At 50.1% G+C, this 27,072-nt stretch overlaps 1 protein-coding gene across 1 annotated transcript in view; it reads left to right on the forward strand.

Annotated features, from left to right (window-relative positions):
- Positions 1-6,624: 6,624 nt before the first annotated feature.
- The window catches only part of LOC101995184 (stimulated by retinoic acid gene 6 protein-like), a 34,848-nt gene continuing 14,400 nt past the window's right edge, over positions 6,625-27,072 (forward strand). Inside the window, exons 1-8 of the mRNA XM_005362131.1 lie at positions 6,625-6,727; positions 16,587-16,662; positions 18,707-18,807; positions 21,332-21,462; positions 22,625-22,745; positions 23,829-23,874; positions 25,524-25,652; positions 25,989-26,059. Of these exons, the coding sequence (XP_005362188.1) occupies positions 6,708-6,727; positions 16,587-16,662; positions 18,707-18,807; positions 21,332-21,462; positions 22,625-22,745; positions 23,829-23,874; positions 25,524-25,652; positions 25,989-26,059 (695 nt within the window). The 5' untranslated portion in view covers positions 6,625-6,707. The remainder of the gene's footprint in view (positions 6,728-16,586; positions 16,663-18,706; positions 18,808-21,331; positions 21,463-22,624; positions 22,746-23,828; positions 23,875-25,523; positions 25,653-25,988; positions 26,060-27,072) is intronic.

Raw genomic sequence — 27,072 nt, forward strand, 5'->3', positions numbered from 1 at the left:
GCCGGCTCCCGAACGGACGGCAGCAGCGCCTCTGCTCCGCTTAGCGCTCGGTGCGCGCAAAGCCACCGCGCCCGCCCCGTGGCTGCTGATTGGCCCGGCCTGCACCGCGGGGCGCCCCTCGGCCCGGGACCAGCTCCGCGCGGCCCAGAAGTCTCCAGAACAGCTCTGCCACCTCCGATTGAACTCAGTGGGAGACCCAACCCGGTCCAAACGACGACTTGTCCGCCAGCCCTAAATGTTAGGACTCTCGATCCTCCCACCAGGACGCCACTTTATTTTGTCCTTTTTCCAGTTTTGTTTGGTAACGGCACTCTCTAGTTTAAGATGTCAGATTTTATAAATGGATGGGTAGATTTCCTTCACAGCTCGAATCTCAGTTCCTCAGCCCTGCTGCCATAGGCCGCTCTGGCTATCAGGTTCTTGGGTATGTTTTTCAGGAATTGTTTCTGCCTGTACAAGCGTGGGTGAGCACATAACCCACTCCCCTCGTGTAAAACACCCACCGACACGGAAGGGCAGACTGATGTACGCACAGACTGTTGCGTTTGTTTTTTTTTTTCTTGCCTACAGAATTCCACGTTTCTCACCTTTTGTCATCTCTGAGATTCAGTCTCTCCTCCAAACAGTGGGAGCACAGGAGAAAAAGCTGTGTGCTCTCACGGGTGTTTCTTAGTGTTACATCCAGGTTGACAGGGGCCTTGCGTTGGCTCTATACAATGATGTATTTCGGAGTTTGTGTGGACCAGTCGTGTTACACTTTGCACAGTATTTAGATATACAATGCACAATATGTAATAACTTGTATTCTGTCCTACTAAGAATGTTGCAGTGGGGTCCCTATGCAAGGGTCAGTGCACCTATGGCCTAGCTGGTAAAGTATGCTGAAAGACATACTGTGGGCTATTCACACAGGCTCCCATGCAGACTCTAAGCACCTCATCGCTCGCAAAAGGGGCCCCGTTGCTGGATGCTGATGTGTGGGCAGGGGACAGAAGAATTTACCAACCAGTCTGCCCAGGAGCCGTCACCTACTACTCTGAGTTTGCTCTCTTGTGTACTGTTGGCTTACTTCTAGAGAAGGAGAGAGCCTCTTGGTACCCGGGACCAGCTGCTGCAGATCTCAAGAGCTGCACCTGTTTTCCTTTCTTAGTCCAGTTCCTGCCCAGTTTGCAGTTTTCTGGGGGTGAGGAGGGGGAGTCCATGTCCTGGAAAGAAGCCCCTGTGGCGGCTGTTTTATGTGGTGAGCAGAGAAGAACCATATGGCCAGGCACATAGAGCAGAGCTGCCCAGGTGCCTTGGGGAAGGAAGGGAGGGAAAGACAGCGAGGGGTAAAGAGGAGAATGCTGGGAAAGCTCTCAGCACTAAGATTCCATTCAACCCAAAGACTGCCAGCTTTACCTGGAATGGCCTTTTAACCTGTTCACACTTCTTGACCCCCTAATCCCATCTGTGACACTACCTAAGAAAATAATCACTCCCTTTGAAGACCTCATCCCAGAGTCGGCCACTGCATCACAAAATTGGAAACAATCTCATTGCCCACAGGCAGGCAATGATTAAGCAAAGTGTGGCCCATCTGACAATAGAGGATGAGGTAGATGCTGAAAATGAGCAAGATGTAGGCTCACGGAAATGCAAAGATGTTTATGATGTATTGCTTGGTGAGCTGGCCATTATAAAATGCACATCTGTGTGATGTCGTATGTGCATGTGAATGTGGGTCCTGCTGAGAGAAAAGGGGAGCGGGGGGGAGGGGGGAGAGTGTGTGTGTATTTAATGCTGTGAAGAAAACACAGTGTTCATGCCACACAGCAGGGTCTGGAGACAAGAGCGATAAACTGCTGGCTGCCTTTCAGGGACAACCTTCTGGTAACTCCGTACTTCCTAAGGGCTCATCACTCACTGCTCCAGGAAAGAGCAGGCGCCCGCCCTGTCAGTGAAAGAGCTCAAGGGTGAATCTTGGTGAGCATCGTGGAAGGAATCCAAGCATCAGAGGTCGGAAAGGGTGGTCTGAACATCCTTCAAACAAAACCATCATTCCCAAAGTCCAAACCCTGACTTAGACCAGGCAAGCGTATAAAGAACAGAATTTGTCTGCTTTTTATGCAGACGCCGAGGGAGCGGGTGCTGAATGATGTCACTATGAAATTCATGTGTGCTTAATGCAGGGTGGAATATACAATCCTACAGAGGCGCATTTACATACGATCTACATTCCTTTTAAATGGTAGGGAAGGCATTATGTATGCATAATGGCCCCGAGAATTAAAGCTAAGGATTCATTTTCCAGCCCTGAGCCTGAGGCATCAAAGTGTGAGTGAGTCTGGGGGGGGGGGGAACATACCAGGCTTTGAAGATGATCAGCTCCGTCTCTTTTTAAAATTGCCCCACGTCCACAGTCCAGCACAGTTAGTTATGTCTCTCAGCATCGGCTACAGACGGGACCCCATAGGATGATGGGAAATGATGGGGGTGAACTCTCCAGACAGGGAAGGGAACTGGGGCAGCTGGAGGGGTCCCAGGCACCTGGATAGTGATTAAACAGCAAGAATGGGTGTGACTTTGTGCTACACACAGGGCCTGGACACGAACATAAGGGGAGACCAATTAATGGCCCAAAGTGGATGCATGCACACGCGTTCATTCATCCCTTAGGCCTAGAGATGAATGACGGGTGTCCCTGTCCCAGCGGAGCTCAAGCAAGGGAGGCCTTTCATCAATAGCCTAACACGGGGTCGGTCCTGGAAGGCCTCTCTGTGTTCTCAGACCCCCAGTGGACCACTCCACAGCAGGGGAAGGGGCCGTTTCCTGAGTGAAGTTTCATGAATGATGCGTGGGGGTTTCCAAGAAACATGATTGGTTTCGATGATGTACGCAGTGAGCTGAGCAGAACAAGATGCAGACCTCGGCAAAGACGGGCATTCAGAGGCTGAGCAGCGGACAAAAGAACCGCAGGGGATGCTTCTTCCGGCTGGAGCTTTGGATAAAGCACCGAGATAGGCCCTGGCCAGGGCTGCATTAGGGCAAGGAGGCACAGTTTTCTCTCTGGGCATCTGTTTGAGGCCACAGTGCAGAGCGGTACCCAAGAGGTCTTCCTGGGCAGAAGAGGAAGGGGTTAGAGTTTAGAGTTGGGGCAACAGGGCTTTAGGAGAGCAGGGACATGAACGAGGGAGGCGGAGAGGGAACCCCAGAATTCTTAGACCTTTGGCTGACTCTGTACAGTACCTACATGGAGCAGAACCAGGGTATGGCACAGAGTGACGGGTGAGGCTGAGAGCTGCGCAGAGATCCTTGGGTTCTTCCTGTACTGACGGGAGGCTGGAGATCAGTCTCGGCCAGAGCAGACTACCCCAGCTTCACAGCGTCCCTTCTGCAAGGTCAGGGACACTTCTATCAGCTGAGCAGCAGGACCCTGCAGAGGTGTGGGGCTCAGCACCACGGGTCTCCTCCTTTGGGATTCTAAACTGAAATTATTCCAATCTCTCTTTGTTCTAGCCGTGAGGGTGGCAGCTGCTCCCTGCACATGCCTCCTTCAACTTACCTAGCTAACAATTCCTTCCATTACATTTTGTCTATGATCTGCTATAAGGACATTAACCGGTACTGGAAGTGGTCCCGAAAGGCAGCCCTCAAAGATGGGTGGCAGTCCAACAGCCAGCGAGCTTCACTAGAAATAAGCTCGGATAATTACCTAAATTATTTATGAAAATAGCAAGTAAGAAACGCATTTCTTAGCTGCAGGGCCAGCTGCTGAAAATGAAGGCTGCCGTTGAATCGTGTGGACTGCATAATCATAACCTAAGCTGAATCCGCAGCCTTGTCAATGTCCTGCATCAGAGTCAGGATATCGCTTCGGAAATGGTGAGCGCCTGAGACTCGAAATAGGGGTATCAGCGGACTCTGAAGAAGCAGCCCCCCTGACTGGGGAAGCTTACCTGGCGTGTCTTTACTGAGGACCTTGCAGTAGGGCCCACATTTGCAGTTGCCTAGCAAGGACGCTTAACTCCAGGAGACCTACTTCCTGTGACCCCCGGAATCTCAACAGGCTTCAGGCATGTGTGAACAGGGCAAGTATAACATCTGGGCTACAGAGTCACGTTTATTGATCTAGGTGCCCTGACCAGAGATTCTGGACTCGGGGTTGGGCTAAGGCAGCAGGAGAAGGCACTGCCCATTTACTTATCAGCTAGAGCCCTAGAGATGTGATGACCCCTGTGTAGTAATATGAAGGTGACAGAACTTCCTCAGTGTGCTGCAGAGGAAGCAATAAAATGGCTTAGGGGGATGCTGGAACAGATTTGTCATAAACAACCTGCATGCCTGCCTACGTGCTAAGTTCCCCAGTGGGCTCTGTCACTGCGACACTGAGACAGTCACTCGTGAATGTATCACTGCTAGGAATTGGCCCAAAGGAATCTAAGGCAGCAGATTACAGAGACACATGCAGTGTTTGATACAGCACTAGTTGTTAAGGTAAAAATAAAACAACGCAGGTCCCCAAGTGGCAGCAGTCAGCAGTGGGCCAGGAGACCTCGGAGGGCCACGAAGGCAGCAGGTCCCAGGCAGGAACCGGTGTGGCCGGTGAGAGACAGAGACCTATTAGGCATGCTGTGCAGAGAAAGTGGGTATTTGTTTAGTGGGTTATGGGGGGGGAGGGAAAAGGGGAGAAGAGCAGAGAGAGAGAAACAGAGAAGGGGGAAGGAGAGAAGTGGGGAGAAGGGAGAGAGGCAGAAGCTGCCTCTTCAGGAAAGAGATGGAAAGGAAGGACTCGCAGGCTAGAAGCTGAAGGAAGATCCACTTGCCTCTGCAGATGAGGGAGGGAGTGGGCAGGGCTTATCTCTTAAAGGAACAGGACAGACCATTACACTAGTCACAACAGTCAAACTGGGCGATCATCAGTCTAGGTGCCCAACAACAGATAGAGAGAACATGGCATATATATATATATATATATATATATATATATATATATATATATATATATATAGTGGGGTTTTATTTAACCATAAAGAGGGATAAATTATGTCATTTGTAGAAAAACAGATGGAACCGCATAGTCCCACATTAAGGAAAATGAGCCAGACTCAGACAAATAACACATGCTTCTCTTATCTGTGTCTCATGTGTGTGTGTGTATATGTGTAGATGTATGTTATGTATGTATGTATTTTTATGTGTGTGTTTACACAATTTTATGTATGGCATAAAAATATAATCTAGACTTTGGAAGAGGATTAGTGGGAGGGGATGAGGAGAAAGGGGAATACAGGAGGGAGAATATAGTCAAAATACATGGTACACTCTAATGAAAATATCTTTATGAAGCTCATCATTGTGAACAATGACTACACACACCAATAACAAGATACTCAAAGAACTACACTGATTTTCATAGTGTCCGCACCAGTTTGAATTCCCACCACAATAAGTGGTTCTCTTCCTCATATCCACATCAGCATTTGTGGCCAATTTTCTTTTTATTCTTAGTCATTCTAAATGGGGTAAGATGAAATCTCAAAAAAAGAAAAACCCTTCACAGTACTTTTAATTTGTGTTTCACTGGTGGCTAAGGACATTTAACATTTTAAAAAAAATTCTTTTGAGAACTCTCTGTTTAGTTTTTCATGCCCCATTTCAAAATTGGGTTGTTTCTTTGTTCTTCATGTTTAGTTTCCTGAGTTCTATGCATGCTTCCAGAGGAGAAAAGTACTCGTCAATCTTACTTAGCTGTGAGTCATTCAAGCTACATTAATGACCAGCCTGACAATACACGCCCACTGGTGCAATAGTGGTAAGGATGTTATGAGAGTAACCAACCACGTTCCGATTACATTTAAGGCCCACTCCACAAGATGAAACTCATATCTGGTACTGCCATCAGGGGCTAGAACATGTGGCTAGGCAGATCATAGTCCCTGGGGGGAAAGCTACCACTGTTATTCAGCTAAATGGTCATATTATTAAGCCCCCTCCTAATGCCTTTCATTCATCCATAGACTAGTGCCTCTTGCACCCCTCACCAGGGACACTTCTTTCTTCAGTAGATGTCAATTAACACAAGGATCCACAACTGGTCAATTTACAGAGAATAGGAGACTTAGGGATGCTTAGCCCTAGATCGGGCATCTATATCTATCTCATGCCCTCCTTCCAGGGCACCAGCATCTTTGAGGAAGAGGGGGCTGACAGATTGCAGGGGCTGGGGGTGATAGCTGGCACAGCAGGGCTGATGCCTCTGCAAACTCACAGCTGAGACAGCAGGAAACAACCCCCTAGTCAGAGTCCTAGTTTATTACCTATAATAATGTTTTATAGCTAGCCCAAGGCACACAGCTGCCCAGCAAAGCCTCTCCATACTTTTGGGAGGTGGGTGGTTCTGGGACCACAGCTGGGGTGTAAGGGACAGCAGCAAGGCCCAGGAGAAGGCAACAGAAGAGAGGGGCCCCCTCTCATGGGATAAGAAGCAGGGCAGCAAGCAGTGTTGTGAAACCAGGAAGAGGCCTGCTGCCTGATTTCACTCCCAGGTAAATGTTTGACTGGATGTTTGCCTTTTCTCTGAGTTTTGGGTCTACAGATCGAACTGGGCAGAATGCTAGTTCTTCGGAAGCCATCATAACCAAGAGCCCGAGAAACAAAGACGCACCCAGGGCAGCCGCATACAGGACAGCGGCATCCACCAGCACGCCACCTGAGGCTCTTTCAGCAAGATGCTTGCAGTCAGTGCAAGGTGAGCAGCAGAGGCTGAATTGAGAAGGGCTGTTCCAGACAGCCAGGTCCTCCTAGCTCCTTTGATGTTGGTGTTTAACAGATACCGGGAGAAAGGCAGGGACTGGCTAATTTGCAGGCAGACAGACATGAAACAGGGAGAACTATGGTAGATTTCCTCCCTGCCAGTTCAGAGACACAGGGAGTAGGTAGAGCCCAGGTAAAGACTTATAGGATCCTAACTTGGAATCTGTGGTTTCTCACTATGGCTCCTTCATCTACTACTCTGGTGTAAAACTCCCTAGTCTTCCTCCCCTTTTAGATGGATATTTTAGAGTTGTCCACATTTATGAAGTATACTTTGCTGTTTAGGTATGCATATGGCACCCTGATTTGACCTCAGACATTTATGTTTTCTTTATGATAAGACGCCACCCCCCTTTGCATTTTGAAACATTTGTTAACTGAAGTCACCCTTCTGAGCCACAAAACAGTGGTACTGACTTCTCAGAACTCTAACTTTGTAGCCATGGCTAGCCGCTTCTCACCCTCCTCCTCTGCCCTCCCTGGATTCTGTCCTGCCCTGTGTTTGTATGTTTGTATGAGTCAGCCTTTGCTAGACACCCTATATGAATGAGGTCATGTCTTTCTGTCCCTGGATCATTTCACTTCCTGTAATGTCCTCCGGGTTCACCCATGTCGTCTCAGAAGACCGGATTCTTATTTGAAGCTAACTAGTATTCCGTCACTCAGTTGTACCATGTGTTCTTTGTCTCCTCATCCACTCTTGGGCCACCTGGTAGATTCCATATCATGGCCATAGTGAACATTTATGAGAAAAAAAAGGGTTCAGGTGTCTCTTTGATAGGCTAGTTTCATTTTCTTCGTCTATTTCTTCACTGGCAGGACTGTTGAATCCTAAGGAAGCTGTATTTTTGGTTCTTTTAGAGTCCCTCTGCGGTGCATGATGCCCATCTGCACTCTATGCCCCACCATACAGTTCCTGAGCTGGGCAAGGGGCTGGAGATCGAAAGACACAGAGACAGAGACACGGGTCATCCTTGAAGCAGGAACGCCCCAAGAATGCCCCCTTTAATGTGTCCAGGAGCAGCTTACATAGGGATAGCCATGCCCCAGCCAAACACACCAGAAACCATTCCCCTGCCATCAGGCACTCCTGAGAGTCTCGTGCTCAGAGCAGCTGTAGGCACTCAGATCAGGGGAAAACAAGTTGTTTACAAGAAATTCAGGATCTGGGGGTTCACAGCTCCCAACACCCCTCCCTGCCCTTTCCCACAGTGGTCGTGCTGGTTACCCCCAAAGTGTGTAAGAGTTCTCCTTTTTCCTGTCCTCAGCAGTATTTTCTTCCGTTATCTTGTGGAGAACTGCCATTCTGACAGGAATGGGCAAGCCCACAATCCTGAAAGACTCAGAGGAGAACCGGAACGGAAGGATGGAGAGCAGGGAAGCCCTGCCTAGGTGGCAGGAATCAAGATTTTTACTCTGACCTGGAAATATGGCGGATCAAGAACAGAAAACTGGCCCAGTGCCTTCTGGGGTTCCAGGATCTGCTCAGAATGCGGAGGGCTCACAAGGAAAGCAGGAGAGAGGGGAGCCATGGAAACAAAGAGCGCATGCCAAGTGTCACCTAAAAAAGCAAGGACAAGCAGATGGAGCACGCTGCGTTTCTCTGGATGTGGGAAGGGAACAGGCCCAGGAGAACCTGTCCCTCTATCCCCGTGTCCCCGGTGGGCTCTGTAGCCAGGAGAGAAGGGAGAGGCTAAGGTGACAGGGGCGTGATGCCATCAGATATGAGTTTCTAGAAAGGTCCCTCTGGTCCACGTGGAAGATGGGTTGAAACACAACAGGAGTCTCTATGGTCATAGTGAAGGTGATTGTTGTGCCCAGATTACGACCCCCAGAGAGAGACCACCAGAGAAGCCCAGACTGTAATAACCAAGGTTTAATCAGCATAATACAAACATGTTTGGAAACCCTATCTCCAAATGTAGAGGAGTTGTATGGGGTAAGCTTTTAAAGGCATAACTACAAAGAGGCTTTTTGAAGCTGCTTTGGCACGGGTGCAAGGACTTTTGCTCCTTCCCATTTTGCTAAGTCAGCTTTTTTCTTGTTCCTAAGTTAGGCCATCTTTATCAGCCTGTACCAGGTGGCTGGCTGAGCTGAGCTAAGTGACCTTGTGCTCAGAATCTCCCAGGTGGGAGAGGGGAAGGCCACTATCTTCCTGGGAAAACATTCTTCTAGGAAATTTCTTCTCGCCCCTTTGAGAATAAGGGGTGAGGGTCCTACAGTGATCTCAGCCTGGGCTATGAGCATGGACAGAAATGAATGGGTTCCATGGGGGTGGAGAAGACAGCAGGAGTTGCTCGGAGTCTGTGATGTGGCCTGATGGAAGGGTGGAGCCACAGCTCCTGCAATGAAGACTTTAGAAGACAAGCTGGTTAGAAGGCTGTGCAGTTGGGACTCCAGGGAACACTCAGAAAGCGCTCCCCAGGAGGCAGGCAGCTGTCTGTAGGCTAAGGAGACCCAGCCCATCTTGTGCCGGTTGCCCCACCCCCTTGACTTTGCAATGTAGGTCCTGTCCCTAAGAGCATCTTTCAATCACAGTTTCCTCCCTGGCTCTGGCCTGGCCAATCAGGGCCCTTCTCACAGGGAGGCTCCAGTCTGAGCATGCGGCTCAGGTTTTTCTTCATAAAACATGAGGTCATTACCCCTCCAAGGACCCTGGCCACAAACTCTCTCTACCAGAATCTTATGTCCAAGTGTCTGAATGTGTTTCCCAATTGAAAAATTTAAAAAGTGCTGGGCTTTCAACTCTGCTACCCAGTGGCACTCTGGGCTTTCTCTTGGTTTTTCTGAGATATTCTGTGGGGCTATGGAAGGGGCTGGCAGGAAAGGAGCTAGAAGACCACCTGCCCACCACGCAGCATATGGCGTCACCTCCATTGGGTGGAAGGACTTGAAGCTGAGCACTGCTGTGTTGGGCAGATGTAGGGAAGGGCTGGAGAGATGGCTCAGCGGGTAGGAGCACAGTCCTTTCTTGTACAGGATGTAGGTTCGGTTCCCAGCACCGGTGTCCAGTATCTCACAACTCTTTGGTAACTCCAGTTTCCGGGATCTGAATTCTCTTATGGCTCCTTGAACACCTGCACATGTGTAGAAACTCACACATGCAAATGATAAAATAAATATTTTTCTTTTTTCCCATTTCCTTGAATACGTATGGGTGTTTTGTCTGCCATTATGTCTGTGTACCATGTGTATGCCCTGTGTCCATGGAGACCAGAAGAAAATATCATATCCCCTGGAACTGGAGTTGCAGATAGTTGTGAGCTGCCACGTGAGTACTGGAAATTGAGCTCAGACCCTCCCAAAGAGCAACCAGTGCTCTTAACCCATGAGCTCTCTCTCTGCCCCTGATAAAATAAATCTTTAAACAAAGAATGGCAGGGAGTAGAAATGGACCCCTTTCTTTTTCAGTTGCTCTTATTGTTATTTTCTTCCATGATGGCTGCTTTGGGTTTTTCAAGCACTCATGAAAACAGCCATGCATGCTTCTGAAGGGAAGGCAGCAAGCAGGAGCTGGTCATGTCCGGCAGGAAATAGGCCGAGGCAAGAAGAGAAGAGAGGCCTGCATACAGAGAAAGGAGGGGCCAGGGAGAAGAGAGAAGGGAAGCAGGGTGTGGCTGAGTGGGCCCTTGGAATTCTTCTCATCCTCAGGGGTTGTTTCTCAAGGACCTGCTGAGAAAGGAGGGTCTCTGAGCCCCAGCGACCACGGCAGACCTGTGCTGACACAGGTCCATTTTCCTTGGGTGGTTTCTTTGATAGAAGAAGTTGGCTGCTCAAGGGGGCAGCTGGGCCATCTGAGCACAGTTGCCCTCTCTGGGCTATGTTGCTGGGTTGGTCATGGAACCAGCACCCTGGCTGTCCGTTAACAAAGCGAGGACTACAGTCCACCTCATGGCAAGGGGCCCAGGGCAGGGAGCCCCTGATAAGGTAGCCCTGTGACAGTGACTCACGGGGCAGAGGAGGGAAGGTGCCAGAAGGCTGATCCTGGGAGGAAGGGCACTCTCCGGGGAATTGGCCAAGTGCTCTGGGGTTTGGGGAAGCTGTCCAGCCACTGGAGTTCCCTTCAGTTCTTTAAACACAAAACTAACTAACTAACTAACTAACTAACTAACTAACTAACTAACTAACTAACTAATTTTTCTCTTCCTCCTCCTCTTCCTCCCCCTTCTGTGTTTCTCTTCAAATTTTGAAGACAGGGCCTCTCTCTGTAGCCCAGACTAACTTCAAGTCTAATATATAACCTAGGTTGGCCTCAGACTCCCCATAATCCCAGTCCCCCTCATCCCCACCAGTTTCCCAGAGGGCTTCGATTACAGGGTGAAGGTGCCCAGCTGGAAAACCCCTGTTTATTCTCAGGGCTGTCTATAGTGGGCAAGGAATGGAGAAAGGGGAGCTGGGGGCTTGGAAGAGAGCCTCATGCCAGAGGCTAGCCTGGGCTCAATGTCACCCCTCCCTCCCCCAAAACCACCTAAAACTAAAACAAGCCTCTCATGGACTTGGATTCCAGAGACCAGAATTATGGGATTCTGTGAGCAGAGTGGAGGAGGTGGTTTCATAGTTGGGGGCTCTTTCTCCCCTTCCCTCTCCCCCTTCCTCTCCCTCCCATCCATTCCCCTCCTATCTTTTTTCCTCCTCTGTCCATTACCTCCCTTCCTCTGTCCCCAGTGGCTACACTAATTCCCACCAAGGGTCTTACCCTCTGTACCCTCACCAACACTGGCTGCTCAGGGACGACCCACACTGGTTAGCATTGATAACTGTTGTCCACTTAAGTTTTTTTTTTTCTTATTTTAAGAAATGAGAGTCCAGATCATTTGCCCATTCAGAATTATAAGTTTTTTTTAATAGTGTCCTTTTCCCTTTGTTACTAGCTCACAATTTTCAGACTGTGTTGCTTGCACGTTTCTCTCTCTCTCTCTGTCTCTCTCTGTCTCTCTCTGTCTCTCTCTCTCTCTCTCTCTCTCTCTCTCTCTCTCATCTTGACTTCTTTCCCCTCGTTCTGACCATATGCTGGAGTGCCATCTTTTTTCACGTAACCGTCAGTGCTCTGCTCATGGTCAGATCACACTCCTCTGGTTGCTAGCACTGAACTTTTGGTTTTCTCGCTCTAAACTCCACTCCTGCTTGTTCACAGTTAACATTTATCTCTATCTGCCAAATGTGGACACCCTCTTTTTCCTAGGCCATGCCCAAAGGCAGGGGTATAGCTGCCAGCAACATGCTAGGAGAGATGTGTCATGACGGGCTCTTTACACAAAAAGAGGCATAGGCTGTACGTGAGTTTGTTATAGTTTATACTGATAAAACAGGCAAGCACACGACATACACACAGTTGTAAATACTCCCTGCTCCGTATTCCAGTTCCACAGAGCCAGTGGGTTGTCTCTCAATGGCAACACTGATTTTTGCTGATCCCTTGTCTCCGGGCAAGCCTTGGACTACAGCTGGTCAGTGAGCCCGGTTTCAACATGAGTGGTGGTGGATGCTTTATTTACATGAATGAGTCAGACAAATGGGGAAGAAACAAGACGCTGCCAGGGAGAAGGCCCTGCTCCACCCACGGCCGAAACTGCTTTTGTTGAGCTATAGATATGAGATTTTGAGTCTTGGAAGAACAGAACCTCAGAAGAAAACAAAATAAATCATTTTGGGGTGGCTCACAAAGTATAGCTACAAGTCTCACAGGCTTGGGGCTAGAGAGATGGCTCAGCCGTCAAGGGCACTGACTTCTGCCGAGGACCCAGGTTCAGATCCTAGCACTGACATGGTGGCTCATAACCTCCTGTTATTCCAGTTCCGGGGGACCTGATGACCTACCTCTTCAGGCCTAGACATACACAAATACCCAACACATCAAATGAAAATAAATAAGTTAAAAAGAAATATAACAGATTAAAACATCTGCATTATAGACATTTTCTCGATCACTTTTAGTCTTTCCACGGAACAGTCAACCCAGCCCTGATTGGCAGTAGTCGCTGGTTCCACCTGGATTCCCGCCACGGCTGATTCCAAGCCCCAGGGTTCAGGAGGGCAGTGTCCGTAGTGCAGATGAGGACACACTCCCCAGGACTGTGGCATTTCCGGTCTTCATTACTTACGCCATGAATGTAACTTCTTTAATCTTGTCGGCTTGATTTTTGATGGTGGTGTTTAATAACTATCGTGTGGTGTTCTCCCGGTGACAGCCAATCTTGTCAAACAGAGCCAAGCCAGCCTCAGGGACACCTGTGTCCACCTCAGCCCTCCAAGGCTAGATTCTGTGGATTTGTGGGATTCCCGGTAAAGCAGGGTCCCTGGCCAGGTGGTGGTGCAAGCCTTTAATCCCAGCACTCAGGAGGCAGAGGCAGGTGGATCTCTGAGTTTGAGGCCAGCCTGGTCTACAGAGTAAGTTCCAGGATAGGCTCCAAAGCTACAAAAAGAAACCCTGTCTTGGAAAAAAGAAAAAAAGAAAAAGATAAAGAAAAAGCAGAGTTCCTGGCGCCAGGTATGCACACGGTGTCCTGTGCAGACACACTGTGTGCATCTGGTTCCTCTTCAATGACCCATCCTCTGCACTGAATCAGCCCATGAGACCAGCAAACTGAACAGGACCTGAGAAAGACCCGAGCTATGTGACTTTCCCTGGTCACCGCTCCTCTCTAGACTCTAGCCTCTAAAAGGAGGTTCTTCTGGAAATCAGTGGCCATCCCAAGTTCCTCTGTGCCAGGCACCAGCTCAACTCCAGATGGGTGATCAGAAAGTCCCAGAGCGCTGGAGCTTCGGGGAGGGGGAGACTATCTGCATTCTAGTTCACATCTCCAGGCGCTCCTCTGACCATCAGAAGTAGAGTTTCCGGAAGTGAAGTTACTGCATCCGGACAGGTTCTTGGCGGATAAGCAAAGCAGCATTCAGCGCTCACACCCGTTTGCTGGAGACTCCCATCTCCTCTCAGCCCTCAGCAGGCTGGCAGCTCCCTTCAGGGACTCCCGGTCCAAAGGTCAGACGACGGCTCCTTTCATCTCACCACTAGTTGAGAGCTCAGGATTTATTATTTTGATTCTTTAGCATTTTTCAAAAGTTCAGGACTCACGTAACCTAGGTTGCCCTGTATGTCTGAGGACGGCCTTGAATTCCTGATCCTCCTGCCTCCACTTCCTGAGCGCTGGAACTGCAGCTGCATATTGGATTATTGGTTTGGATTTGAACTGTTTAGTTGGCACCAATAGCAGCCAACGTTTGTGGGTGTGATGTGACGGTCCTCATATTCAGACACTGGGTGATGGTCCGGGCAGGGCCATTAGCCAGCAGTCCTCTCAAACACTGATCTTTTCTGTGTGGTGGGAGCAATCTCAATCCTCCCCTCCAGCTCTCTGGAAGCATTCGATACTTCACTGCTGAGGGTGCCCACTCTCCCGTGCCTGTAACAGGAGCCTGTGCCTGTCTCCCTCTGCTGCTTGAGCTGATGCAGGCTCACGCATCCTATTTTGTAAGCTCAGACAATTCTATTCGAGGTACTTACCTGACTACGTACCGTGTTTGCTGATTCTTCTGTTCTTGCTGCTTTTAAACCCTTCTTTATAGTTTTGTTTTTCTTACTGCCTGAGGATTTTCTCTAATGTTTTTTTTTTTTTCAGACAAATGGAAAATAGTTTTCAGTTCTTGTGCTCATAAATATGCAATGACTACATTATTAGATGGAATGTTACATGTGAATACATTTGGTATTTATATATTTAAAATAAATATTTACATATTCAAATTCCTGAGGCTGAGGGATAAGGGTGTTTTGCTGATTCCTTGGCATTATTCTATCTCTAATTTTCCTTGGAGAGAGTGCCCTCTAGTGTTCGCTCTAAAGACAGCCTGGGCTCCCTGCACTTCGTCAGGAGGAAGGGAATAAATACCGTATTTGGAGTCTTTGGCTTTCTTGAGAGCAGTCTTCCCCGTAGGGTCCTGTGTTTTGAGTGGGTGCTCGTGTGTGCTTGACAGTTCCATGGAGTATATGCTGTTTGTGTTGGGAGCCTGGCTCTAACCCACGCCAGGTGTGACTTAAAGCTGGCTTTCAGTGGGGAAGGGAGGGAGAGTGTCTAGTATTAGCTAGAGAAGTCCTGACACTCCGGTGGCTGGCCTGTGAAGCTCCAGACTCTCTCCAAGGTCCACTCCTGGTGCAGCCAGGTCACTCTCTGTGACCCATGCATTTTCTACTGGAGATGTAAATATATTGTCCCTGGCTGGCCAGGGCCAAAGGTAGGCTACTTGGGCTAAGCCGTCCTGTCTTTGCCGCTCCCATTGTAGGTCCATGTCAGCACTTTGTTTCTGTTTCCAGATACATGCCGCTCTTGCTCATTGCATTTTACACTATGTGTGTGTGTTTGAGTGTGTATGCATGTGTGCATGCACATGCCATCCTGTGACTGTGGAGGTCAGAGGGCATCCATTCTCTCCTTCCACCGTGTGGATCCTGGGGGATTGAACTCAGGCTGTCAGGCTTGGCGGCAAACCCCTTTGCCAGTGGAGTCATCTCACTGCCCGGCTCTTGCTTCTAGCATGGGTGTGGGGCTTGTCCCATGTGGTCTCACATTCTAGAGTCCTGCCGGCTCTTCTCTTCTCTTTGGCTCAGCTTTCTGACTTTTGGCTCTCAAGTATGGCTTCTTCCCTCCTTGCCTTCTTTCCTTCCTACCACATAGGGGTTCTGTGTGGGATGGAGAGGCCGATGCTCGTGCTCAGCTTACCTTCTTGAGAGCCCAAGTGGAGCTACACTCTGTCTTCCTTCTCACAGCTTGAGCCCCCTCCGTGCTATCTAGATGTTTCCGATCTCTGGTGAGACATGAGCACCGGCTGCCAGGATTTTAGGGGAATCCCAGGAGATGTGTGTGTTCCTGGTCACCCTTGAAGGTTGCTCTCCCTGAGACCTCCGAGGGGCAGGAGTCACTGGTTTTAGGATGCAGCCAAGGAGACGGCTGGCTGGGTGTACCAGAGTCAGCAATGGCAAGAGCAAAGATGGGAGGGGTGGTCGTGTGATGGGCCGTGGTGCTGTGCAGTTAGGGTGGCAGGAACGAGGTATGGGAGGGGTGGTCGTGTGATGGGCCGTGGTGCTGTGCAGTCAGGGCGGCAGGAACGAGGTATGGGAGGGGTGGTCATGTATGGGCCGTGGTGGTGCTGTGCAGTCAGGGAGGCAGGAACGAGGTGTGATGGAGCCTAGAAAAGAGGAAAGAGAAAAAGCCTTGTCAGATAACGCTACCTGGTGATTCTGCCTTGAGAGCCCACCAGCCTTGTCCTGCACTCTGAAGACATACCGCGGTGTGTGGTCCATTGGCTCCCCTCCTGCCCCTGGAGCTCACTGGCGTTTCTGACCATGGCTGTGAAAAACCAGGTCCACAGACTGACTTTCTGGGAGGCTAATGACGCTTCTGTCTCAGTCCTTTCGCCTGCCCAGGGCCCTTCCGAGGCTCGGCGAAGACGGGAAGGACTCTGGTTAAGGGATTTCGTGGTCATTAGTTTTTCTTAAAATGAGAAGACGCAGGCATTTCTGTAATGTTCTATAAAAAGAACGTCCCACAAAACCCAAATCCACCCATGACTGTGCCATCCAGAATGAATGGGGTCTTAGGGCCAGCTCCAGAGATGCTGGCTAGATCATCAGAGCGATGGATGACAACAGTCCTTTGGGGGAGACGGGAGTGAGCAGGCTGGGGCTTGGGAAAGCAAGGAAGGAAGCTCAGATGGTCCAAACTCCTGAGAGCAATTGTGCAGCCTGGAGTTAGTGCTGTCCCAGTCTGATGATGTGAACCTGACTTGTGGCTGTTTTCCAGGACCAGGCAGCTAAATGTCACTTGTGACAGCTCAGTGGACAGGGAGGTCTTCCTCCATTACTCCCTCATCCCATCAGTAAGTACAGCTGTGGGAGCATAGGGGAGGGGCAAGGAGCCAGAGGCATGAGAGGGAGGATGTAGTGAGGGGTGGGGAGTGGGGGATGCTCCACCACAGGACTTTTGGGCAGGCCTGCATCACTCAGGGGAGAGAGCAGATTGTTTTAAATCCAGTGTGCATCCAAAGCCACAAAAGAAAGCATTTAGTGTCCAAGAGTCAGGGATGTGGGACTTTTGGCAGCGTGCAAAGGGGGTTTTCTTTCTTCTTTTTTTATGTGTATGTGTGTACAGGTGTGTGTGTGTGAACATGTGTATGCATGCATGTGGCATGTGGAGGCCAGGGCTGTCCAGGGTACTGTTCCTCAGATGCATTTCACCTTTGGTTTTTGTTTTTCGTTTTTAAAATTTATTAATTTATGCATGTTTTGTCTGCATGTATGTCTGCACTACACGCATGCTGCCTAGTATCCTTGGATGCCCTTGAGCTGAGGTTATGGATAGTTGTGAGCTACCATGTGGGCACTGGGGTTGAACCTAGGTCTTCTGGAAGCAGGCAGTGCTCTTAACCATGCCCTTGACTGCGTCCTCTCTCTAGCCCTCACCTTGTTTTTTAGAGTCGGAGTCTCTCACTGAGACCTGAGGCTTGGTGACAACCAGCATACGGGGATTTTTTTGTCTCTACCTCCCTGATGCTGGGATTACAGATGTGTGCCGCCACATCTGTTTGCTTGTTTGTTTTAATGTGGATGCTGGGGATCGAACTCAGGTCCTCATGCTTGGACAGCAGGGGTTTTTCTAAGCTATTTCCTCAGCCCCAGGAAGGACTTTTCTAAGGTCACCTTGGAAGACGTAGTGAAGAACATTCCAGACACAGGGGAAAGCACGTGCAAAGGTGGAGGGTGGAGGGTGGAGGGAGGCAGAGTGGAGAAAATGAAAACTAACACGGAGAACTGAGGGGTGGGAGAGTCAGGAGAGAGCCCTGTGGGAGGAGGGTTGAGCCAAGAGGGGGCCAAAAGCCCAAGCCAGTCTGGGTTACCAAGCGAGTTCAAGATTCTTCTAAACAATCTAATGAGACATAAGACCCCACCTTTAAAAAAAAAAAAGGAAAAAGAGGGCTAGGTACAGCTAGGTACGTAGCTCAGTGGTAAGGCATTTGTCCAGCGTGTGCAGGACCCTAGAGTCAATCCACAATATGGGGAGGAAGTGGGAGGGGAGACTTCCTGGTTTGGGGTGGATGAAGGAACAGGGCAATAAGAACATGGTGAGTTTCACCTAAATCATGCTGACATGCCAGCTAGGTAGCCTGAGAGAGCTGGAGCTTCCTGGTCAGCAAGGCGAGGGCTGGACACACGCCTGTGACTCTTCTGTGTCATGAAAGTTTTTACTAGGGAGGAGAGCAGGGATAAGGACTCATACGAAGTCGGGGAAAGAATGAGCTAAGCAGGAGCTCGGAGAGGAAATGGGGAGAGCGAGAATACACAGTGGACAAGCCAGGGACGATGGCCTAACGAGCAGGGTGCGGTCGGCCTGGGGTACTGCTGGCAGATCACCCTGGAGTCAGGCATTGCCTGGAGCAGTAAAACGGCTGCTGGTGACTGCAGTCACAGCTTCTTTAATGCAATGACAGGGTCTGAGCTGCCAATAGAGATAAGAAAATAGAGAGAACACATACAGACAGTTATCAAGAGGTTCCCGATCAAAGCAGGATAAAGGACGCGTGTCTGGTGCCTGAGAACGTGACCACATCCACAGAGACGAACGGGAGAAAGATCTGAAACTTGACAGGCATGACTGCCTCTCTACAGCAGAGACAAGGGTACAGGGAGGGTGAGCTCCCCTCCCAGCATGTGTGGGAGACGTCGGACTTGAGCTTCTATCTGTGAAGGGCCACACAGAGGGAAGATCAGTCCAGAACCTTCTGGTAGCTCTGAAGTACATGGAGTTCAAGGTGTCATAGCTGCTTTAAGCTCTCCACTTGCCCACATGTTTTTTTTTTCCTGTGAGGCCACCAAGGCCACCCTGAGGGCCACTGGGTCCCCTAACACACTGTCTTCTCCTTACAGCTTTTCATCATTTTGGTCTTGTCCTTCCTCCAACGACGCAAGCACTGTAGACAAAGAAATGACACCTTCTACCTCCTGGGGGACCGCTTTGGAATCATCGTGTGAGTGGATTCAGTGTCATTCCCTGAAGTTTGGGGTACCCTGTGGTTGGGACCAAGACAAAGAACAAGGCCACATAGCGCCGAGGATCCAGTCTTCTCCCCCGTACCCATCTTGCTCTTCCATTTTGTGTTATGGTTTCCATCGCTGTGATGAAACTCTATGACCAGAAGCGGGCTGGGGAGGAAAGGGTTTATTTGGCTTACACTTCCACATCATAGTCCATCACTGAAGGGAGTCAGGACAGCAACTCAAACCAGCAGGAACCTAGAGTCAGGAGCAGATGCAGAGGCCATGGAGGGTGCTGCTTACTGGTTTGCTTCCCCCCTGACTTTCTCAGCCTGCTAGTTTACAGAAGCCAGAGCTTGCAGCCCGGGGGGGGGGGGGGGGTGGCCCCACCCACAATGGGCTGGGCCCTTCCACATCAATCACTAATAAGAAAATGCCTTACAGCCGGATCTTATGGAGGCACCGTCTCAGCTGAGGCTCCCTCCTTTCTATAAATGACTCTAGCTTGTGTAAGTTGACATAACATTAGCCAGTACACATCCCCTTCCTAAACAATGCTCTGAGACTCCAGAACCTTCCAAGCTACTTCCACCATCAGCACCAAGGGCTGTGAAGATAGGAAGAAACTTCTGAAGGAGATCTAGACAGCTGTGGAAAGAGCCCTCCATGAAAGCTTCGTTGCTATGACAGACCTGAGACAGAGGCAACTTAAGGGATAGAGGCTTATTCAGGCTCACAGTTTAGGAGAGTACAGTCCGTCATGGTGAGGAAGGTGTGAAGGTTGGTGCAGCTTGGTTTGTGGGCAGAGTTCCTCACAGAGCCAGGTCAGGGAGCAGAAGCTACATAAAAAGCAACACTGGCCTATGGCCTTCAAAGGCCCACTCCTACTGACATACTCCTGCCATCCAGAACCTTCTCTGGTAGTCCATAGCCTTCCAAAACCATACCATTGGCTGGGGATCAAGTTTTCAAACACACGAGACAGTAAAAAATATTTCACATCCAAACCAAATGCCTTCCCACTCTGGGGACTGTGGCCACCTGGGAAAACAAGAGGCAAAGGTTCCTAATGACCCAAATCAGCCACCTTCTGGTTGGGGGTGGCATTATGAAGCACAGATGAGATCATGCCCGGCTTCTGGGGCCCTCCTAGCTCTGCCATTCTGCATGTTGGCACCTCTCGGCACATTTTTCTTGAGTTTCTATTATTCTGTGTCATGACTCCATCACCACCATCATCATCATCTTCATCAGCATCAGCATCTTCATGGTGGAATTAGTATTTATTACACTGCTATTAGTCCAGATCCTGGGCCATTTTCTTTGCTGGTCTTAGTTCCATTAACCTCTCACATAACATAGTGGAGGTTGTCACACAGATAAGAAAACTCAGGCTCAGAGAAGCTCAATGACTTGCCTAAGACCATGGGGCTTTTCCCGAGACTGCTTTGATCTTCTCTCTCTGTTCCTCCTATGTCACAACCTGATCAAACCCATGCAGTAGACATCTTGAGAGCTCAGCCTTGGGGAAAGAGGCCAGGATGCCAAGACAGAGGTTAAGGGTGAGCTGTAAGGTAGGAGAAGTCCAACCACAATACCGAGGATGCTGGAGTACCAGCAGCTGGCTTCCTTCCGGACGCCTCTTGTGGGGCTTCGCACACTCCAACAGGTGTAAGCTACACAACAAGGCAAAGGGCTGAGACTGGCTGGCTTACCTTTTCCTATGGCTGTGACCAAATACCTGAGGAAAAGCAACAGAGGGAAGGAAGAGTTCACTTGGGCCCACAGTGTAAGAAGCAATACAATTCATCATGGCAGAGAAGACACTGAGGCAGGAATGGGAGGCAGCTTGTCACGTTGTATCTGCAGTCCAGAAGCAGAGAGAGATGGTGCTGATTCCTGTTCACATTCTCCTGTCTGTTCAACCAGGATCCAAAGTATGGGATGGGATGATATTGTCTCTATTCAGGACCAGTCAGCTAGACCTTTCTAGAAACATTGTCATGGATGTGCCCAGCGACATGTTTCTGTGGTGATTCTTCTTCTTATTATTATTTTTTATTTTTTTTGTTTTTCAAGACAGGGTTTCTCTATAGCTTTAGAGCCTGTCCTGGAACTACCTCTTGTAGACCAGGATGGTCTTGAACTCACAGAGATCCACCTGTCTCTGCCTCCCGAGTGCTGGGATTAAAGGCTTGTGCCACCACTGCCCGGTTCAGAGAAATTTTTTTATATTGCTTCTTAAAGGTTTATTTTTAGTTGTGTGAGTACAGGTGCCCTCAGGGTCCAGAGATGTCAGAGGCCCCTGGTCCTGAAGTTAACAGATATTTAGTTGTGAGTCGCCTGACACGGGTGCTAGGGATCAAATCAAGTCTTCCACAAGAGTGGTACGCACTCTTAACTGCGGAGCCTGCTCTCTGGCCCCTCATTCTCTCTGTGTGTGTATGTGACGTTTCCCCTAAATATTTTTTAACCTTAATTTTTATTTATATGCAACATCATTTCTGTTGTTTACAGGCCTCTGGACTTCCTGGGAACTTTCAGCAACCGATGGTCCTATGGAGTTGCCTTTGGGGCCACAGCCAATAAAATCATGTTCTTGTTCTCAGAAGGCTACCAGCCCCTGGAGGTTCCGCAGTGGGCCCAAGGTACCAGGCCTACCTCACACATCCTGGGAATGTCACCTGGACATACTTGCTCTCAGAGGCCAAGGGGATTGTCTGGAAGGATGAACTCTGTGAGCAGCCCCATTCTTCTTGGCCTGTAACTTACCCACAGTCAATATTTGGTAGTCCACAACGCTTTCCAGCTTGCCTGGGAAGCGTCCCCCAGTTAGACTCAGAGGTGCTTTGAACCAACATAACAAAGGCACAGGAAGTAGCATCTTCCTCAGCCAGTCCCCTAAGCCTGTTACCTTCTAAAAGACACAGTTTTGAGGATTTCTTTGGCTACTGGCCAGAGACCTCTCTCCCCAGGCTCCGTGCATCACGTAAAGGAGCTACTCTGACCTCCATGTATGATGAGCTCTTATACAATTCCAGAACCGTCTCTGCATTGTATAAACTCCTGTGTACCTGCTGGAGCACAGTCAACACCTTCAGGAAGGCTGCTCCACTCTGCCTCCTGGGGATGGGGTGTCACTGGCTTCCTTGTCTGTGTCCCTGTGGCAGGATGGCTGGGACTCTGCTGCAGCTCATGTCACACCACTCTCCTGCCGGTCTCCCCCACTGTACCGTCAGCATCTCAGAGCGAGAACACTGGCCGTTCTGCTGTGCAGTGCCTGGCCCAGGAGTGTCTCAAGGCTGGCGCGTAGTAAGGGTCACCGTGGATGACTAAGCCTTTCCTGGATGATGTCAGCCCATCTCAGCGCTAGCCAGTGGTGGGGCCAATGTGAGCATCACTCTGTAGAGAGTGTTCTCTAGTATGCATAGTTGGGGGACCACTGTGACCACCACCTTCCTCAAATGCTCTCCAGTGCACACAACATGCCCGTGTGGGCCTCCATGATGCACTTGGGTGCTGTCATAGCAGCTATTTTGGTTGCTTTCTGGTCTGTCTCTACCTGCCATGCTGTGAGCTGCTCACTTGTAAAGGCTCCAGTCTTTATTTCCGTGGTCAGCTGGCACCAGCCATGGGGAGGGAAGCAAGAAGGGGCTGTGGCTGAATGAAGGACATTGCCGCATTCCACTCCCGTGGCCTAGTGCTCTTCCAGTCAGCTCTTTAGGTCATGAGGCCCCGACCGCAGCTCTCCTGGCTGCCTCTGAGTAGTGAGCAGAAGAGTCCACAGTATCTCGGCCTTGTCTCTTGCAGCCTTCGTCCTTTTCCTTGGGGGCATGGAAGTCGGCCTGTCTTACTTTCCCTTCTTTGCCTGCCTGTCCTCAGAGTTCCGGTTGGTCAGCTCCATCCTGGGCTTCAGCTACTCCCTGATCTGGTAAGATGATTTTGCTGACCTTTTTCTGGCCATTTTGGGCATGCGTGGCTGAGCTCTAGACAGGGGGACAGAGATGTTCTTTGTGAAGAACAAGGCCCAGAATGGACAGAGGTGACTTGCTCAGTGTGTCCCATTGTTGCTTCTTCTTGGGAGCACTTTTTACACTTCCAAAGGTCTGTCCAGGACCCTGCGTGCATCCTAGCAGGATGTTCATAATTAGAATATTCCTGGAAGCTAGGAATTGGGGAAAATTTGCTCCTGAAAACTGACGAGAGTCCTCAGAAAGGCGGCAAGATCCCCATATCCGTGGCTTCTCCTAGAGAAAACTGTTGTGTCTCTGCTTGACATTCGGGGCCATCCTGGCTCGGCCTCGTCTTCCTCCCTCTCCAGTCCCTAAGGATGTCCTGCATGCCTTCAGTCACTCAGTTTCCTACAGCCCATTACCTCTCCATTCACTCACTCAACAGTCATTCTTTATGTCCCCCAGTGAGCCAGGGAGACAGCAGGAAAGATCCTCACGGACTCTGGGCTCTGGTCCCCAGGCCTCTGGGCTTCTTCCCCTGTGTAGGACATCTTCCTTCCACCTAGGATGATGCGTGGGTCATGTTGACTATGACTGCAGCACTACATACGTATGCAGAGTTAGCACCAGGGAACTTCTGTAACTGAGTAACCTGCCTTGGGACAATTCTACTCCTGAGTCTCTGAGACTCTTCTCTCGTTCCCATTCCCCCACCCACCCACCCACCCACTCCTACATTCAGCAAGAGCCCCAGCCACGGTCAGGAGACCTAAGACCTTGTCCTGGCTCTATGTGTCTGTAAGTGGCTTGATTTAATCCCTTGCTGTCCCTGAACTTCTGCCCAGGAGCATCCTGGGTCTTCTTCCTTGGCCCACAATGACTCTGAGATGTGTCCTCCAGCAAGGCAGGCCCAGCAGATATGGTGCTCAGCCAGGCACAAGCAGGTGCTCAACCAGACACAGTCCTCCCAAGGGTAGCAGGCAGGCTGTGAACTGTGTTCACCAGGCTGGTCTGGGTTGCGCAGGGATGGAAGCCAACCCTAACCTGTTCCTGTCCTGCAGGTTTGTGGTTACCATTCTTCAGATCGCAGAGTGTCCCCATGGCCAGGTAAGTCCCTGCTGACCTCACCTCAGGGTGTTCAGTCACCCTCTTTGGGCTTCAGGATCCTCACCTCTGGGGGAGGGGAGCAGGCATTGCTCACCCAGCTTCTGTTTGTGTAGCACCTTCCCTCCTTCCTTCCTTCCTTCCTTCCTTCCTTCCTTCCTTCCTTCCTTCCTTCCTTCCTTCCTTCCTTCCTGTGTGTGTGGTTTTTCAAGACAGGGTTTTTCTGTAGCTTTGGAGCTTGTCCTTGAACTAGCTCTTGTAGACCAGTCTGGCTTTGAATCCACAGAGATCTATCTGCCTGCCTCTGCCTCCCAAGTGCTGGGATTAAAGGCTTGCGCCACCACTACCCAGCCTTGTGTAGCACCTTTCTTCACTCCCTACCCCGTTGGTCAGGAAGAGATTGTCTCATTTGGGCCTCAAGGTGGCTCATCAACCTACTTTACAGGTGGCATACATTATATGCCAACTTTGCCAAGTAAGTCACGGGAAGGAGTCAGCAGAGCTGGGAGCTGAGGTCGGGCACGGCCGATGTCAAGACCCTCAGCCCTAGCTTTCCTTGCTATGAAACTGAAGAATCAGACAGGGGAAAGCTCTTCAGCATGATCATCTGACCCGTTGCCTTTCCCAGAGTTAGTGAAAGCTGCAAACCCAGAAAAGGAACAAAATGAAGAGGATATTATTAGCCAGGTCCACACAGTTCTGTAAAAGCTACATTTGGTTACACTGTGACAATTCCGGGTGCTGAGGTAATTTGGTTTCTAGCAGTAAACAAACATATTTCTCTAGATTTTCACCGTCCCTGTCCCATGGACCCCAGTAGGGGTCAGCCTACCTTGATGATGCTAGTCATCAATGGATACTCTTTAACGGACCACTTACTAGCTACCCTTAGCAATGGCCACCTCCAGGCCAGAGCGAGATGCTATTTAACCTCCTTCCTCGCTCCTGCCCTTTCTGCCATAACTATCGCAGCTTGTAGGCAGACAATGGGCTCAGATGAAGCCTCCTCTGCACGTTTCTCCAAAGTAAAGGCTGACACCATCAGCAAGCTGCTGTTCCTTGTCTGTCTGTCCTTCCTTCTCATGGTCTTTTAGGTGTCATGCTGAAGAGCTCCCAGGAAGGTTTGGGGGAGTCAGGGAGGTTATCTGGGCCTAGAACTCAGGTCTTACCGCCCTCACAGGATTTAACAGTGGACCATTAGATGTGTGTGTTAAAGAGAAGTGTGGCAGAGCCTAGTTAGAAAAGCGAGCCTGGGTGGCGGGGCGCTCCATCCTCATCTCTACGTTGGACTGGGAGCGCCTGGCAAACCTCTGCCCAGGAGGATGCCTCCTTACCAGTAAACCAGGGCCCGGATTCTGGGTCACAGCCTTCCTTTGGCACCTTGTTGGCTTCTCAGTCTCCCAGAGGTGCGTCTGAAATTTCAAATGTTCACGACTGCATCTTACTTCTAATTCAGACTCTTTCATTATGAACTGCCGTGTGTTAACTTCCGCTCCAGTCCATGGAGGGACACACAGACATGAGGAGAAGCAGGAAAATGCTGGCCGTGGTCGCCAGCAAGCCAGAAGTGTCCACATCTCCATAGGGGCAGCCAGGCCTCCCCTCACTACAGCCTGCTGATGGCCTCACCCCCAGCTCTGTTTCTGTTGCAGTATCTAGGGAGGTTCGAGACCCTCGTCTTCTACTGGCCCTCGCTGCTGTGCCTGGGTTTCCTGCTTGGCCGCTTCCTATACATGTTCATTAAGGCTCTGCCAATCCGCCTGGTCCTGGAGCCGCAAACAGTGAGTACTGAGCTAAATGCCATGGTTTCCCAAGAGTTGCCCTCATAGCGGGGAGGGGGGTTCTGCTATTGCTTCCCTGCAGCCCTCTCTGGTGAGGGAGACAAGCTTCTCTGAGCAGTAGCTGACCCAGCCTGGGCCAGGAGAGTTGAGGAGGGCCAGACCTCTGACCTTCTGAGGAAAGCAGGCACCTCACAGAGTCGAAACCTGCCCCGAAGGATGACAGGCGCTGGGATGGCAAAACTTGAATCTCCATCGTGTCCTCCACAGCGATGACCCCTTAAGAGACCAAACCCTAGCAAGCACCTGTGAGCCAGCACGTCCCCTCCTTTCTCGCAGAAAGAAAAGTCATTGTTGGAGGCCCACCAGGCAGAGCACGTGAAACGGCTCCTGAGCAAGCCCCGGCTGCAGTAAGCACACCCTTCACCCTTGCCATTAGACCAGGCCCACGGGACAGACCCTGGGACTGTGGAGAGGCTCTGCGGACAGCAGGAACCAACCCAAAGCAGACACAAGCAGGGATGGAAATGGGGGGCCCGGGACTCCAAAAAGACTCGAGAGGGAGTCCGTTTCAGGCTAACTAGACCAGGGGCTTGAGAGACAACCTCAGAACTAGATCTTCCTAGAGCTCCCAGTGCTCTTAACTGCCCAGGCCTCACACTGGGCAGGCTTCCTCGGCACTCTAGATTTCAAGAGGAAAGAGACATTTCATTTTCTATTTTTTAAAAAATAAATCATTTGAGTATATTCCAGCAGATCAAATCCCAGCTGAAAAATAATCCTTGCATCTAGATAATTGGTGTACAGAGATTGGCTGAGCCTGAGTCATATGCCTCCTGCCTCGCTTCCTGGGACAGGAAGTACTGGCAGCCTCACTTAACAAGTAAGATCCAGCTCCCGCCAGAGCTTCTGAGATAGTCCAGTCCACTGGATCTGCCTCAGCCAAGATCCATACTGGGTAGATCCCAGAGAAGGGATGTATCTCATCCCAGGTCACATAGCGGCAAAGTTCCTACTGCAGTAGAGTTAGCTTTTGAAGACCTATTTCAAAATATTTGAAATAATACTGACATGAACAAAACCCAGATGGATTATTTTCTCATATACTTATACATATACTTTGGAGGTGAGCAGTCCACAGCGAACCTGGACTGCCCATGGTGTCGGCTCCCAAGCTACCTGTGTTTCTGTTCCAGCATCTTAGTACATGCCTCCTCTCCTCAGTGGTGCCTCGTTGGTCCCACAGTGCCTGGACCAGCCACGAGTCTGCACTTCCAAGGACAGACAGAAGGAAACAAGGCAGAACCAAAGAGGCTCATGTCTGTGTCAGTTCTTCCTGGGAAGTCTCCCAGAAATCCCACATCACACTCAGGGTAGCCAGACCTAGTCAGAGCTTCAAGCTGCATGAGAAGTTGGGGTTTCT

The sequence above is a fragment of the Microtus ochrogaster genome, linkage group LG5 (genome assembly GCF_000317375.1).
Source record: "Microtus ochrogaster isolate Prairie Vole_2 linkage group LG5, MicOch1.0, whole genome shotgun sequence".
Classification (NCBI taxonomy): domain Eukaryota; kingdom Metazoa; phylum Chordata; class Mammalia; order Rodentia; family Cricetidae; genus Microtus; species Microtus ochrogaster.